At 44.1% G+C, this 18,239-nt stretch overlaps 1 protein-coding gene across 1 annotated transcript; it reads right to left on the bottom strand.

Annotated features, from left to right (window-relative positions):
- Window positions 1-4,960: 4,960 nt before the first annotated feature.
- Window positions 4,961-16,761, bottom strand: hgd (homogentisate 1,2-dioxygenase). The gene is made up of 14 exons (XM_083659007.1): window positions 16,633-16,761; window positions 15,260-15,331; window positions 13,603-13,691; window positions 13,260-13,365; window positions 13,007-13,066; window positions 12,819-12,910; window positions 12,628-12,662; window positions 12,434-12,513; window positions 12,040-12,139; window positions 11,654-11,778; window positions 6,963-7,067; window positions 6,655-6,781; window positions 5,570-5,751; window positions 4,961-5,184 (listed from the first exon to the last, which is right to left on the bottom strand). Exons 1-14 carry the CDS (start codon window positions 16,645-16,647, stop codon window positions 5,041-5,043), a joined length of 1,332 nt encoding a protein of 443 aa, XP_083515133.1. The 5' UTR covers window positions 16,648-16,761; the 3' UTR covers window positions 4,961-5,040.
- Between the last annotated feature and the right edge of the window lie 1,478 nt (window positions 16,762-18,239).

Raw genomic sequence — 18,239 nt, 5'->3', positions numbered from 1 at the left:
TATTCTGTGCCATCAAAGGCCCATGTGTATGCAGATTTTCATTCACAAGAATCATGACACCAGCTGATTTCACAAGTTCTCCATTTCAGAATATCCTGGACATCTTTAAGACAGAAGCTGTTTCAATATGAGGTCAAATAGCCTGTTTGTTACTGTCTTGCATGGCCTGTGATGCCTCTACCATTCTCCAAGCTTTCCCATTGTGGGATTCATAATACTGCTGCTGCTGGGTTCCTATGCAAGTATGGAATTTGATTTGAGTATTTTCCAGGTCTGGAAAGTTTGGAAAAAAGGGAAAGAATATGGACAAATACAGTATTTGTGTTTCCAGACTAATGTTTATTGGGACTATCTTGAGTGTTTGTTTTTCTAAATAATAAATTTCAGACGTTAGTAATACAAGCAAGTGTTTTTTTTTATCATGGCATCAGAATGTAACATGTTGAACAGTTGGATTTAAAAACAATTTAGTTACATAATAAGCAGCTAGCTGTATTCCCAACCCAACCCGGTCTCACTCCCGGGGAGTCAAAATACACCAATTTGTCACGCCCCCTCGGCATCATGCTGACGTCACGTGACGTGAAAGACTGTTGCACAGTTGATTTCACTACTGTTGATTGTAAGTCACTTTTGAGAAAAGCGCCTGCAATTTTCTCTTCTTTCAACTGACATAGCCTCCACTTTGCTCCTATCCTCTCTCTCCACTGCCCTCGACTCCCTCTGCCCCCTCATCACCAAACCCGCCCGATCCTCACCCCCCGCCCCCTGGCTAACTGAACCCCTCCGAATTCACCTCAAACTCAACATTGCAAAAACCGAGCTTCTCCTTTTCCCTGCCAAAGACTGTCCTGTAACTGACCTCTCCATCTCCTTCAACAACACTACTGTCTTCCCCTCACAAACAGCTAGAAACCTCGGAGTCACTCTTGATAACCAACTGTCCTTCACTTCCCACATCGCAGCAATAGCCCGGTCCTGCAGATTCGCACTTTATAACATTCGTAAAATTCGCCCGTTCCTCTCCAGACAAGCAGCTCAACTCCTCATTCAGTCACTCATTCTGTCACGTCTGGACTACTGCAACGTTTTACTGGCCGGTCTCCCTATTTCTGCCACTCAACCACTCCAACTTATACAAAATGCTGCAGCCCGTCTAGTCTTCAACCTACCAAAATTCTCCCACATCACCCCGCTTTTCCATGAACTTCACTGGCTTCCCATCACTGCACGGATCAAATTCAAAACACTTGTTCTGGCCTACTCATCAGTTCACCTCACAGCCCCACCATACCTACAACCTATGGTCAAGTTCCAGAGCCCTCATCGCGCACTCCGACCCTCCACCAGCTTAGGACGCCTTGCCCCTCCCCCCCCACGTGGTTTTAACAGCTCCCGATCACGACTTTTTCCCCATCTTGCACCAAAATGGTGGAACGAGCTCCCCTCCGCAATAAGAACGGCCAAATCACTACTCATTTTCAAAAAACAGTTAAAAACACATCTTTTCAGTCTTCATGTTGCCCCCCTGTAAACCCTCTCTAGCTCCACCCTCTATTGTCCTATGCTCTTTTGTTTGTAAATATATTTTAATTTAAATTGCTGTTTTTACATTTTTGCTGTACTGTGTTGTAATCCTGTTGTATGTCGCTTTGGATAAAGGCGTCTGCTAAATATCAATAAAGTAAAGTAAAGTAAATGACATAACGTAATCGTAATATAACACCTTGTTTAAGATGGCATGTAGATTCAAGAATTTTCAAAGTTAAACAATTCTACACAGACATAAACACAACATTAATTTGGGACCCATCCAAAAAAAAAATCACAATCATAATATTTGTTTTTAGGAAAAGCGATACTTTTATTCTGCACCTTTCTAAGAGCTCAGTGGATGTATTATTATTTTCATCTACGTAAAAATGTTATCAGTAAGACCTTTAATGCTGACACACTAAACATTTTTGGTGTTACTTTGTTGATGTTATGGAAACACTTTATAATAACTGCACACTATTAAGCATTAGTTAAGTATTACTAGGCTACTTAATTAATCGTGTAGTATAAAGCATTGTTCATACATTACTAAGCGTTCGTAAGTCATTCATAAACACAGTTATGTTTGATTCCTGATTAAAAAGCTAATCTATAATGTAGTTTAATGATTGTGTTTCATCAAATTTTCAAATGCTTTGTGAGGCATAGATAGCCCTCACTTTAGATGAGGTCACACAAAACTACCTTAACTAACAACTACTAACTACCTACCTTACATGGGGCATGCCTAGGGGGTGGCCATTGGTGACCCTGGCCACACCCTGAAATCTGAAACTTGTCAAAGTGGCTAGTAACTCTACCATTTAAGATCCTATGCTTTTGATGCAACCTATCCTCTACTGGGAACCATTGAGGGAACTGGGCGTTTTAAGGCATGAACTAACAGGGTATAGTTCAAGTGACACTGGACTAGGCAGGGTGTCAAGACAAGAGTAGGGATTCCCTATCCAGTAAACTTGTCCTCCTGGCAGTATCTAGTTCTGGAACTAACCTTACCCACAATTTTCAAGGCCATCATGGAAGCTCCCCCTATGTTCCCATCATCGGTAGTCTCCCTTGCCAGACTACATCATCACCAGTGACATCACTCTGTCCCCAGATACAAACAAACACAAACTAGTTAGTTAGTTAGTTAGTTGTACTTTATTGTCCACAAGGGAAATTAATTTTGTTCACAGTACAAGCAAACAAGACAATGTATAAAACAGTTGATAACAAAAATATAACATTCAAAGGCCACAGTAAAATACATATAAAAGTTCTAAAAGTGCTCTGTGATTTAAGTCAGTGCAAAGCTTTGATTGATGCACAGGAAGACGATAGTGGGGCTCAAACACAACAATAACGGGCCTTTAATGTCTGGAGTTCCTGCATCAGGGCGTCGTTATTTTTCTCCAGATCGGCCTCGCGTTGTTCCAGAAGCTGAACATAGTTCTTTCTATTCCGGCGACATAGACGGGCGGCCTCTTTGTTTTGTGCTAGCCGGTATTCCTTCATGCCAGCTGGAGACAGTCCCACAGGAGTGGCGGTCCTCACTGGGCGGGTCCATGACAGGGAGCTGGAGGTGGCTGCTGTGCTGGTGATCTGGTCCCCGTCTCCTGCACCTTGTACCCTCAATGCTTGTACCACCTGGTCACTGAGCGCCATCTGCTGACCGTGAGGGGTCTGGGTGTACTGGAGCGTGCTGGGTCTTTGCTGGGCTGCAGAGTTGGCCGTGGTGACCGGTGGTAGGAGGCCCTGGATGTCGCCTTGCTGTGGCCAGTTCATGCACTCAGCGATGATGGTGCTCCAGTCAACTGTGGAGGCAGGGCTGTCATCTTCGCCATATCCCTCGCTGAGTAAGTCTAGTAAGCCTACAGCAGTTAACGGCTGTAACGTTGCTACCTCCATCTTCACTTGCTAATATGCTCTTGTTCACAGGTGGAGCTAAAAACACGTGCAGTTAATAGACCAAGTTAGATAACAAATAACTTGGGGCCAGGCAGGTGCTCTTATATAGCCGACGGCCGCAAACTAGTCTGACGTCATATATGACGTAGTGGCGTCTGGCCAATAGGGTTCTGTAATTCAAATCAGACGACAGTAGCCTACACTCTCACAGCCGTTTCCTGTGTTGTTGTTGTTGTAGATATTGAGAAAAATCATGATCATGATCATCTTAATTTATACAACAGTCCATTTGATTGGACAAGAGGGATCCTAGCAGTGCTGATATTTCACATAACAGCACTGGCACTTCACAGCCTGTTAGCTACTGATTAACTATTACTACTAGCCTACTTAATTATTAAAGTAAAACAGTTTTCAAAATATGCGTTATTTTGATAAACTGACCTTACAGCAGGGCTCTATAGAGTTACTTGTGTCTAGTAAAATTATTAAAACATCATAAAGATAAACGCTGTTTCTGATAGTTTGCTAAAATACTAGTGCTAATCTGTTAGCGAGCTATTGGGCGAGCTTCTTCTTCTGCTGCTTCTAATAGCTTTGCGGCAGACTAGATGCCTTGCTTGCTTGGTGCACATATTACTAGTTACTTTCATTTGAAAGTAATAAGTTACTTTACAATATTACTTTCTGTGTAGAGTAACTCGTTACTTATTACACTACTTTTGTATTACTTTTACCAAAACAACAGCAGCAGCAGAATGACATCGCCACCCCGGAACAATCCCGAAAAATGATTTAAACCGCCTTGAAGTCAGTTTAAACTGTCCAAAATTCTAAATGTTATCCTTTGTTATTGTCATCTATAGTGGTTATTTGCATAAAAACACACAGTTTGATTAGGAAATGATTGTATCTTTTTAAATATGTGCTTTGATTTAATAAAATGTAACTCAATTTGTAACTTGAGTTACTTGACAAAGTAACTGGTATAATATTACTGAAATCCTATAAGTAATAAGTGATATTACTGAGTTACTGCTAAAAGTAATATATTACATGTAATATGTTACTTTTGTAATGAGTTACCCCCAACACTGGTCCTCAGATGTCAAATATGGTCTGAAAAGTCGACAGTGAAGTCTGGAAATGTGAGTCTGGAAAAATATGGAATTTTGAAATGGAAAATGTGTAGGAACCCTGGTAATGGATAGACTTGCATATTGGCGGGCAGGCTTTGTGGCAGTGAGGTTCAACTCTGAAACAGACTGAGTGGATTGACACAGGAACAGTCGGCCGGGCCCTTTGACCTTTTGGGGGCCATGGTAGCCTAATTGTGAATGAACAGGTTTACATAGAAGTAATCACTTTTATCTTGGTGTAATTTAATAAAAAAGACTAACTGAAATGACAAAGAAAGCCCAGTTCAAAGGACACAAGATATGATATAATTTAATTTAATTACATACATTTTAAGATTTTTTATTTTATTCCAATGTAACAACTATGTGGTTGCTTGATCCAAAAGTCATCTGTGTCACTTTACTGTTTGCATATAGGAATGATCTCCTCTCCGGTTTGTCTGGTGGTGGCTGTCTACTGTTTGCTGGGCCTCCAGTTGGGGTTAAAGTGACTGCGGAGAGGCTCCCAGCACTGGTAGTAGCTCTTGTCCAGCCTCTGGCATGTTTCTAGACCCCACTTGGTCACTGCCATACTGAAGGATGACTCAAACATAAAAGCCTGAAGGAAAGAAAGTTGCAGTTACCTTTGGGTTTGGAATATGTATCGATTTGAATCTCAAGATTCAAGATTTTTATTGTCACTCCGTAGTACAAGTATCACGTGTGAAATTCTTGTGCTCTAGACTCCGTTACAACATAGTGCAAAATAACAGGGCATATAGGTGCAGGAAAACAAGAGAAGCAACAAGCAATAAGGCAGTAAAGCAATAAGACAAGTCAAAGACAGTGACATATTCACTGCACATGCAAATGGCATGGACATACTTTAAACATAATTAAACATAATTAACATATGATGATCAGCTCTGTGGAAATCAAATCAAAATGCTTATGCTGTATGAGTTTTGTCACTTCTATCGACCCTGGGACTTAAGTTATTTTACCATGGTTCCCTCAGCCACCCTCTCTGGTTGGAGACTGGCAGCGGTGTTCTTCTCGAAACATTCGACGTCGGGGCCGTGTGGGGTCATTATGCTGTGGAGACTGCCCCCTCCTGGCTGGAAGCCCTCCTCTTTGGCCTCGTAGTGGCCCTTGATCAGGCCCATGAATTCACTCATGCAGTTCCCTAGAGTCACAGACAGGAGGAGCTGTGATGCAGCGCTGTACAATCTGCTAAAGTTAAACACAAGCTGAGAGGGAGCATGTGCAACAACACCAACATCCACCACTAGATGGCCATAAAGATCTATGGTGAAAACCGACACAAATGTGTTGAGGCAGTGCAGTAGTGCCTCAGTTGAAAAGTATAGCAGGTTGATTGATATGAGCTACTGTCTTTGACGCTTGATGGGTGACATTGCAGTGCACCCAGTGGTCAGAAACCTGCAAAAATTTACATTTTTAGTGTAACCTTGCTCATGGTTGGTTGATTTCATTCTGGAGTTGACCAAAATTGCCCTCACTAGACATAATCTGATCTGGGTCTGATGGAGGAAATGGCAGCCAAATAACTGCACCGATCTTGTTCTTACAATGTCTGTTTCCACCTGTATGACAGTCTACCACTCACCTCCTGCAACAAGTAAACAAAGAACACTTTCAAGTTCAAGCAAAGTGTGTGTTATAGAGGGCCAAAGTGAACGTCACTTCCTGCTTCAGCACTGTACCAGAGATTTTCTTCCGCAATTTATTTACCCATAGACATTTCGTACTTGGTCAAACCAAACGGTTCAGCAATATTTAGAATCGGGAGAGACCATAGAACATTTCACTCGGTCCAAAACAAAAAAAAACATTTAAAAAATATTTTCTTTAACCCACACTTTTTTTTACATTTTGCTCCGAGTGAAATGTTATGCGATCTCTCCTGTTTCTAAATATATCTGAACCGTTTGGTTTGAACAAGTAAAACTATGTTTCTAAGCATTTTACGAAATGTCTATGGGAAAATAAATGGCGGGTGAAAATCTCTGGTACAGTGCTGAAGCAGGAAGTGACGTTTCACTTTGGCTCTCTATTGCGGTCTTACTGTGATAGTATGGCGGACGGAAGGTGTGGTCGGCCACGCCCCAGCGCGGGGGGAAGATGACGAAGTCGGCAATGGCCACACCTGGCCGCGTGGATTTGGCCGTCAGCACAGTGAAGATGGAAGGATCCTGTAGGTCCATTGTAAGTAGGACAATATGATTTGTGAGGGTGTGTTCTGGGTTTTTCCAGTTTTGTCATTTTGAAAACACTTTCCAATTAGCCACCACCTGAGGCGACTGAATCGTAAGTCTGTCGAACCCAAGTTTACAATTTTGTGAATGTGTGTTTGTATGTGTGAGTGACTCTCACCGCGTGGTCGAATGCCACACAGTTGATGACCATGAAGCTGTCCAGGTTGTATTTGTACGGCGTGTAGTTCCCGTGCCAGGCTACAACGTTGAAGGGAGAGAAATCCTACACACACACACACACACACACACACACACACACACACACACACACACACACACACACACACAGAACAACACAAATAAGACTCGTAACATAAGTAAGTCATTACCAAGCGACAAACACAAAAGACTTGTCAGGCGGGGGGGAAAGAACAGTGAATAATGTCTTTGTCATCTTAAATCCCTAGACAGAGTAGTTCATGACATAAAAAGAGAAAAATGTTGTAATGAAAACGGTTGATTGTGAAAAGAGGGTGTGCTTTGCTTCTTTCATTCTTTTTCTCTTTCATTCCCCCTGTTCTTTGTGACACAAGGCTCCAGGCATTATGGGTTAATTGGCTTTACAATCAACTTTCCCAAACTTTGAGCCTTCTGACGCACACACAGCAGCACGATGGCGATGGGCACGGAGCAGCAGCATGTAGAGATATTTCGTTATCTTGATTGTTAAAACCACAGCAATTTGATATAGCTTCTCTGTTCTGATAATGTCTGTGAAAGAGACGTTCACCAGCACCTCTCAAATCAATACAGTTCATTACTACTCAAGCAGCCTCCAGAGTGACCTATATGCACCTGACACACACACACACACACACACACACACACACACACACACACACACACACACACACACACACACACACACACACACACACACACAACACACTACACACACTACATGCTGAATACACTCACACATACACACACATAAGCAGGGATGCACACGTGTATAAGTACAATCACACACATTATATAATCAATATACACACACAAACACTTACACACACACACACACACACACACACACACACACACACACACACTACATGCTGAATACACTCACACATACACACACACAACACAAACAACACACTACATGCCGAATACACTCAACCATACACACACATAAGCAGGGATGCACACGTGCATAAGTACAATCACACACATTATATAATCAATATACACATACAAATGCTTACACACACACACACACACACACACACACACACACACACACACACACACACACACACACACACACACACACACACACACACACAAAGTAGTGTTTTGGGGAACCCAAGGCAGGTAATCTCTTGGACATTCAGTTGTGATAACTCCGCTACACTCGATTAAAATGAAGGGAGAGATTGAGGGGGTGTTGGAGGAAGCACACACACACACACACACGCACACACGCGCGCACACACACACACACACACACACACACACACACACACACACACACACACACACATATTGGCCCAGTCAAGCAAATAATAAGTTAATTTGAGCAATTTCAGCGCTCTGCGGGGGAACCGAACAGCAGGACAAGACGGCAGCAACATCTTCCCTGAGATGAGGCCCGCGTCCCCCTTATTTTCTTCCATGTTAGATGTTACCCCCAGTCACCCCACCCTCCAGGCTCGGGGAGGGGTGGGGACAGACACCAGTCGCCCCACCCTCCAGGCTCGGGGAGGGGTGGGGACAGACACCAGTCGCCCCACCTTCCAGGCTCGGGCGGGGGGGAAGGTGGGTGGGGACACACACTAGTCACCCCACCCTCCAGGCTCAGGGAGGGGTGGGGACAGACACCAGTCACCCCACCCTCCAGGCTCAGGGAGGGGTGGACAGCAGTGTTTGGTAAGTTACTTTCAAAATGTAATATACTACATATTACTAGTTACTTTCATTTGAAAATAATGTTACTTTACAATATTACCGTAGAGTAACTTGTTACATATTACACTACTTTTGCATTACTTTCACCAAAATAACAGCAGTAGCCTAATGACATCGCCGCCCCGGATCCATCCTGAAAAATTATTTCAACCGTCTTGAAGTCAATGCACCGTCCAAGATTCGAAATGATCCTTTTCCTTTGTTATTGTCATGTATAGTAGTTATTTGCATAAGAACACACAATTAGATTAAGAAATGATTGTATCTTTATTTAAATATGCGCTTTGATGAAAGAAAAATTTAAGTTAATGTGTTACTTGACAAAGTAACTGGTATAATATTACTGAAATCCTATTTGTAATAAGTTATATTCCTGAGTTACTGCTAAAAGTAATATATTACATGTAATATGTTACTTTTGTAATGAGTTACCCCCAACACTGGTGGACAGACACCAGTTGCTCCACCCTCCAGTCTCGGGGAGGGCTGGACAGACACCAGGAAGAGTCAGGTGCAGCCACCAGCCTTCCAACTCTGACCCCCCCAACAGATAAAAGGAGGGATGGGGGGAGAAGATATGTAGGCAGAGGGGAAGAGAACGAGCAAAACGTGTTTGTTTTGCTACAAAAAGACGGTATCCTGCCCGTTGTGTATTTCCGACAATGAATAATGACGGTGCAGTCTGACATGGTTTCCACGGTTACCTCCAACTGCCCGCCTCCCCCCACCCCGACAACCTCTCCTCCCCCCTACTCCCTGTCTCTGTACAAAATTAAAACAAAAATCCTGTCAGCCATTACGAGTCGATCCAATTACGCGCCCGACAGGACGTTTCAGTGGGGGGAAATCATTCCCTGCGTGAAATATGCTGAAATTAATGCTTAACTCGGGAAAGGTTTTTTTCCTAGCATGCAAAGCCACAAAGGTACACGCTGTCTGTAACTCCACAACGCGTTAACTAATTAAAGCTATGCTGTCTGAAACTCCAGAGTGCCTTAACTAATTATGAGTGATTAAGACTCATAAGGGAGTCGAGGCGGAAGGAAGCCTGCTGAATGGAGAGCAGCTAACGATTCCATATGAAACCATCAGCTAACGATTCAATATGAAACCATCAGCTAACGATTCAATATGAAATCATCAGCTAACGATTCAATATGAAATCATCAGCTAACGATTCAATATGAAATCATCAGCTAACGATTCCATATGAAACCATCAGCTAACGATTCCATATGAAACCATCAGCTAACGATTCCATATGAAACCATCAGCTAACGATTCCATATGAAATCATCAGCTAATGATTCCATATGAAATCATCAGCTAACGATTCCATATGAAATCATCAGCTAATGATTCCATATGAAACCATCAGCTAACGATTCCATATGAAACCATCAGCTAACGATTCCATATGAAACCATCAGCTAACGATTCCATATGAAACCATCAGCTAACGATTCCATATGAAATCATCAGCTAATGATCCCATATGAAATCATCAGCTAACGATTCCATATGAAATCATCAGCTAACGATTCCATATGAAACCATCAGCTAACGATCCCATATGAAATCATCAGCTAACGATTCCATATGAAATCATCAGCTAACGATCCCATATGAAATCATGAGCTAACAATTCCATATGAAATCATCAGCTAACGATTCCATATGAAATCATCAGCTAACGATTCCATATGAAATCATCAGCTAACGATTCCATATGAAATCATCAGCTAACGATTCCATATGAAATCATCAGCTAACGATTCCATATGAAATCACCAGCTAACGATTCCATATGAAATCATCAGCTAACGATTCCATATGAAATCATCAGCTAACGATTCCATATGAAATCATCAGCTAACGATTCCATATGAAATCATCAGCTAACGATTCCATGAAATCATCAGGGATGCCAGTTCAGTCGGCAGGAGCACCTCACGGCTCAGAAGCTTCGCATGGACACTTTCTTGTTAGTCATTGTTGCAGTTAGAGTATGCCATTATGTCATACATCCTGCGGTGTGGTAGGTTCAAAATGCACAAAGGAGTAACACACCTGTACGTAAGTGTAGCCCTGCGAGGGTATTTTCAGAAATTGCAAAGCGTTCTAGCCAATCAGCGACCCGCCTCGTAGTTGACATCGTAACCGGCCAATCAGGAACGCCGCTAGCAAAACAATAATGGCTGCCTCCTTGCCTGTCCGCCGCCAGGAGTGACGTCAACGTTCGTTGAGTTTAAACAGCCATAAAGTGCAGTTATTGCAGAAATAGACTCAATAACAACAATTAAAGTACAGGAGGATGCAACAGCGGGGTTTCTCAACGGAAAATGTGTTTTTGCCGTTCTCCCAAGTGGATTTGGGTTTGACTGGATCCAACGCTGATTGGCTGAAGGAGTTGTCTGTCAAGGCAAGTACACCCGCCCACTGCAAAGACTGTTGTGAAGGCTTCAGGCCAGACGGGAACGAAGAACGAAATTAAATGTGAGTTCACGTGACCGGCTGGTTTACCAGGCTATTATTATTAGTTGATATTGGCCCCATTAATTTGGCAGAAGATATTGATAGCTATATTGTGACATGATTACATTTTGTGCACGGGCAGGAACGTGTGTTCCACCTACATACGGACTCAAGCTCATGTTCAGTCTCTCCGGAATCTGACTCAAGTAGTGGGGACTCGACTCAGACTCTTTGGTGACTCAGACTTGGACTCGAACACTAGGGACTCGAGGCTTGACTCGGGATATAGTGACTTGACTGCAACACTGACGCGCACGCACACACACACACACACACACACAGACGCATGCATGCACGCGCACACACACACACACACACACACACACAGACGCATGCACACACACACAAACTGAAAGGTGAGGGAACCACCTGTTGGCAGGCGAAGAGCTTCCCTTGGTACTTGTTGATGACGGTGTAACCTGTGGCCACTGTGCGGTCCTCATACCATGCAACTGGAGTCAGGAAGTCCCGAGGGTTAGCTAGGCCATTGGCTCCTTCAACACACACACACACACACACACACACACACACACACACACACACACACACACACACACACACACACACACACACACACACAACAAATATCATCGGCTGTCCAACTGAAATCCTAAATCATGATCAAATCCATTAGATTGGTGGAGCAAGGTGTGAAGAAAACAGGAGGCTGTTACATCACAGGAAACTGTCAAGTAAAAAGGTTGGTGTGCAGATTTTGAGGAAGGAAGGACATACGACACCACACCTTTACGCACCTATGGGTCCCAGGTCAGGGAGTTCAAAATGGGCTCCATACACCTCCAGTATGTAGCCTCTGGTTGCTCCAAACACATCCACACTGAAGCGCATCCCTTGCTGGAGCGCACACAAGACAGGTGGTGTTAACCCATTGATACCTGATGCAGCATTTGTGTGTGTATCCCTTTAAGACCGCGAACCGCGTGACGCGGTTCGCGGTCTGAAAGGGATATACACGCAAATGCTGCATCAGATATCAATGGGTTAAAAGAAACATAGTGCAGTCATGTATAGTGCGGTCATGTATCAAAATACGGGACATCCCAAGTCAATAGGAAGCTGCTTAGAAGGGAGGGGCGAGTCATAGACATGATGGTGTAGGTCTGTGAGAACAGGAGAGGTAGGCTTCACCTGGAGGACACAGATCTCGTTGGGCTCAACCATCATCTTTCCAAACTCTGTGGTGACCAGGATCTCACCCTGCTGAGGAACTGGAGAGGGAGAGAGAGAGAGTGAAAGAGAGGAGGGAGAAAGATTATTTGAGAGAAAGAGGAGTGAGGGTTGAGCCATCATCGCTTAAGATCATCTCATTCAGTTGTTCTCACCAATCAGAAAGTCTCCATCTGAGTTGTTGAAACACCTGAAACAAAAAATAAAAAATAAATAATTGTATATATTAATATATATAAATATTAACGTATATTTTGTTAGCCTACTGTACATGATGATGGAACACATTTTCAACTGGATGTGAATGCACACACACACACACACACACACACACACACACACACACCTGTCTACCATGGAGGTGTTGCAGGCGTACACGTGAATGCCGATCCCATTGCGAGACTTGGCATCCCCAGCCCCGCAGAGAGTGTGGAGACCCTGCGACGTTCAGACACACAATCCCAATCAGTGAACAAGGAACCTGAAAACAAGGCAGGTCTGTACGAAAGAAGGAACCCGCTGGGCCACACTTACAGACACAAAGTCCACTTTGTTCTCTGACGACTTAGGAACGGTGAAGGGAAGCCATCGCATCTGTGAGAGAAACCCCAAGAGTCAAAATCACTTTATTCACCATCCTATCTATCCTATCTATCTATCCATCTATCTATCTATCTATCTATCTATCTATCTATCTATCTATCTATCTATCTATCTATCTATCTATCTATCTATCTATCTATCTATCTATCTATTTATTTGATCTATAATCTATCTATGTCTGTACCTGGTTAGGATCAGGCTCCACTTCGTCCCAGTTCTCTGTTAGGTGTCCACAGGGCTCTGGGGTGAAGGGCTTGTGTTTGACAGATGGCAGGATGCGGTACAGCCAGCTGGAGATGGGAAAAAGACCAAGCACACACCATTACTTTTACAAATATTGACCAACTATTGTCCACTATGGGGTTTGGGGCCAATTAAAACTGTTAACAGCACTGGATCCAAAACCTTTGAGATCTTTTTCTGCAAAAGTGCACATTCTAGGGGACACTGAATGGGTCAGCTGCTCTGTTTGGTGTTGTCGTGGAGACCAGGCTGTTATGAAAGTGCCAGAGAGGGCTGGATTATACCTCCTCTTATTGGCTGGCCGCGGGCAGGTGAAGGCGGAGCCGGACAGCTGCTCAGCATAGAGGCCGTACGGACACACCTGAGGATTGTTCTGTAGAGACACACAGCACAGTGTGGGGGTACAGGCAGGATGCGGATGCTGTGTGTGTGTGTGTTCCAAAGTGGAACGTCAGTTCCTGCTTCAGCACTGTACCAGAGATTTTCATCCGCAATTTATTTTCCCATAGACATTTCGTAAAATGCTTATAAAAATAGTTTTACTTGGTCAAACCAAACAGTTCCGATATATTTAGAAACAGGAGAGATCGCATAACATTTCACTCGGACCAAAACGTAAAAAAATATTTTTTGGCGGAAGCAACCGTCCTCAGCTTTCGCCTCAGACGGTTCATGCCTCTGCGTCGTCCATTCATTTCTGATAATGGACACCTCGTCGTGCATTAACCCTTATATAGACCAGACCTTTCTACTGCCTTTCACTATAGCAACGTGTCAGTGTGGGAGAGGTCTGTCTAAAGGCCAAAACGTAGTTTTGTATTTCTATATCTAATCACAACACAGGGCAGGATCCAAATCAGGATGCCTATCAGCTTCTATTTGAGTGTGTGTGTGTGTGTGTGTGTGTGTGTGTGTGTGTGTGTGTGTGTGTGTGTGTGTGTGTGTGTGTGTGCGTGCGTGCGTGTGTGTGTGTGTTTTTCTTTGCAGCCACATGGAGCAGTGAGTAAAGATGTGAGGCGAGTGTGCGTGGCTGTAGGAGGGAATGAATGTGCCAGCTCAAGAGTGCAGGTCAGATCAGTTATTCCTCTGTGACACATGTGGAAGAGTCTTCAATGTAAGCAACTTTATATTTCACCGGCCACCGTCAGCATGAGTGTGTGTTGTGGCCGCATGCATGTGTTGTAGTGTGTTCATGCATGTGTTGTAGTGTGTTCATGCATGTGTTGTAGTGTGTTCATGCATGTGTTGCCAGCTCAGTGGCCTTGTGGTCTGAGTGTCCGCCCTGAGACTGGGAGGTCGTGAGTTCGATCCCCGGCCGAGTCATACCAAAGACTATAAAAATGGGACCCATTGCCTCCCTGCTTGGCACTCAGCATCAAAAGGGTTGGAATTGGCGGGTTTGTGGAAAACAATAAATCACCATGTGATTCCCGAGCGCGGCGCACGCTGCTGCTCACCGCTCCCCCAGCGGATGGGTCAAATGCGGAGAACAAATTTCACACATTGTGTGACAATCAGTGGGACTTTACCTTTACCTTTGTAGTGTGTTCATGCATGTGTTGTAGTGTGTTCATGCATGTGTTGTAGTGTGTTCATGCATGTGTTGTAGTGTGTTCATGCATGTGTTGTAGTGTGTTCATGCATGTGTTGTAGTGTGTTCATGCATGTGTTGTAGTGTGTTCGTGCATGTGTTGTAGTGTGTTCGTGCATGTGTTGTAGTGTGTTCATGCATGTGTTGTAGTGTGTTCATGCATGTGTTGTAGTGTGTTCGTGTGACAATAAAGACGGGCTTCCATCTCAAATCGTGTTTAGGACAAAATTAAAGAAACGGAATCAATCAAGCAACCCCATGATGTGTTGTGTGTGTGTGTGTGTGTGTGTAAACATGAAGAGAGAGAGAGAGAGAGAGAGAGAGAGAGAGAGAGATTGTGTGTGTGTTACCTGTCCCTCAGGTAAAGATCCCGGACAGCGAGGGTCTTCAGAAGAGAACTCATTGCCAAAACCACTCATGTACTGGAGAAGACAGAGAGACAGACAGACAGACAGACAGACACTTTTAACGATCAACTTTAAATTGAGATGAGGGGGAGGGGGGGAATCATCATGCAGCTTCATTCTAATACAAGATAAATGTGTTCATGCTGGTTATAATTAAATTTGAAGGCTTGTCATTAAGGCTTGTCTTTCTCTTAATTGTTGTCATATTGATTCAAATATCTATGATGAAACCAACTGTAGTTATGCACAATTTCTCCCTCTCAGCCGGCCGTTTTGTGTGTGGCAGAGAAACAGACTTAATTACCTTTGGGCAAATTGTAAACACTCTCCACCTCCACAGGCTATGTTTACTTGATTTATGATGGGACATTTACGCAGGATAAGGCAGCGGGGAAAAAAAAAAAAAAAAGTACAATCCTGACTTCTCCCCCGCCATTATACATGAACTTGGCACACGTATAAGGCAAAAATCATGCTGAGTCATTGCTGCTCTGCAAAACACAGGGTATGACTCTGTATGTGTGCGTTCATGTGTCTGCATGCACTGTTTGGGAGACTCCACTGCGTCCCTCGTGAAACGTTTCATTTAACATTCATATAACTTGCGTATTGATTTTGTGTTAGAGTGGCAGAAAAATGACATGATATTGATGATGATGATGATATTTGGCGCAACCTTACACTACGAGAACTGTCCAAACCAATCACTTTGTCTCATCCATTCTTAAAATCTCACGTTTCATAAATTCATAAATTCTGCCATTGACGATAATTCCATTTGTGTTTCAGTGATTTTCTAGTGTCAGTATTTTGAAAATGAAACAGGATTCTGCCTAATTATTCAGGCCGCCTAATGTCAAGAAAATGACGCTTGATTCAAGGATATTCTTGACAAAAGATGATTTGTGTTGGAAACAAGTGAAATAATCTACACGCAGCCATAGTAGATGAAAATAATGTAACAGATGTTTTCATGCTTTGCCGTTTCAGCCTTCTTTAAACCATGCCTGCAGCAGCACTAGAGCACATCTGGGCAGCTGCTGAATGCAGCGCTCTGATTGGACTGAGGGGAACGCCTCCCTTCAAAGCTGTTGCAAATATGATGGTCCACTATTAGGTTTTAGCCACCTATCATCAGTGCAGAAAAGCTGTACGACTACAACTACAGATTGATTACTCTTTTCCTCTACTCTCTAATTATTACAGCATTACAGCAAGTGTGCACTTTCATTCAGCATGCCTTCTTCATGTGAAACTTTATAGGGAGGCAAAGCAGGGCTCAGTAAATGTTTTGACAGAGGAAATTCCTGCCTTACCTTAAGTCCAGCCATTGTGCTATCTGTAGTCCTCGCAGCTGTAGGCTAAAAGTGCTTCAGTTCTGTAAAGTGTTGGTTAAAAATTAGCTTATTTCCTCGTCCGACTCCTGCTCTTCAAGCCGCATCCACTGCACGCCGCTTGCGTTCCGTTATGCAGGGAGTGGGAAAGGAGGTAGGATTTATACTCTTGCTCAATATGGCTTTAATTAAGCGTAGACACGGTCCGTGACGCAACCCTGGGGTCTCTCTGTTGCCCTCTTGCAGAGGGAGGACGCAGGATGGGTCGGATGGCCAATGTGTGTAAACAAAGGGCCAGTGTAGCTGCCAAGGCAAACAAGACACATGACAAGACAGTTTAAAACTCTGGCTGCACTGATCCAGCTAACAGATAGGACAACTATATAGTAGGCCCTAGGGCTTTTAGTTGATTCAAGATTCAAGATTCAAGATTTTTATTGTCACTCCGTAGTACAAGTATCACGTGTGAAATTCTTGTGCTGTAGACTCAGTTACAACATAGTGCAAAAAATAAAATAAAAAATAATTAAAAACAAGAGGCAACAAGCAATAAAGCAGTAAGACACGCCACAGACAGTGACATATGTGACATATGTGCAAATGGCATGAACATACTTTAAACATAGTTAAACATAATTAAACATAATAACATTCTGTTAGGTGCAAATAGCATATGCCTAATTAACATACTATTGAACATTAGTCATACGTGATGGTAGCAGCTGCAGTGCGGTACAGTACGGCTACTACACTATTTGTATATGTTAAGGAGTCTCGTGGCCTGCGAGAAGAAACTGTCCCTCAAGCGATTTGTGCGTGCTCTTGGGACCCTGTATCTCCTCCCTGAGGGTAGCAGGGAGACCAGACTGTTGTGGGGGTGGTTTGTGTCTTTGATGATCTTCATGGACCTCCTGAGGCACCGCTGGTTGTACAGATCTTGCAGTTCTGGCAGCTCACATCCTGTTACGTGCTGGGCCGCGCGCCTCACCCTTCTTAGCGCCCTGCGGTCCATGGTGGTACAGTTCCCGTACCAGGTGGTGAAGCAGCCAGTCAGCAGGCTTTCAATGGTGACTCTGTAGAAGTCCCTGAGGATTTTTGGCCTTAGCCCGAATTTCTTCTGAGTCCGTGTAGTCGCTGTTGGGCCTTTTTGACAACAGTGGCGGTGTGGCCGGCCCATGTCAGGTCCTGGTGGATATTGACTCCCAGGTACTTGAAGCTGTCCACCCTTTCCACCACTGTGCTGTTGATGGTGATTGGGGGGGGGTGATTGGGGGGGGGGGGGTGCCCCCCCCCCCTTCTGTAGTCTACAATCCTTTGTCTTGGAGATGTTCAGAGAGAGGTGGTTGTCCTGGCACCATTGTTCCAGGGCCTCCACCTCCTTTCTGTAGGCTGTCTCGTCGCTCCTGGAGATCCGCCCCACTGAGGGGTGGGTGAGGGAGGAGGGCACTGGGTTAGATAGGAGTGGAGGGTAGGTTGTGGGGCAGTGGGGGGTGAGGGGAGGAGGGGTGGGGGGGAGAGAGGGAGAGAGGGTGGGAGAGGGAGGGGAGAGGAGGAGGGGTTGTGGGGTGATGGGGGGTGAGGGGGAGCGG

The sequence above is a fragment of the Poromitra crassiceps genome (assembly GCF_964638095.1).
Source record: "Poromitra crassiceps genome assembly, chromosome: 2".
In the NCBI taxonomy this organism is placed as follows: Eukaryota; Metazoa; Chordata; class Actinopteri; order Beryciformes; family Melamphaidae; genus Poromitra; species Poromitra crassiceps.
This window is presented reverse-complemented; position numbering and strand designations above follow the sequence as displayed.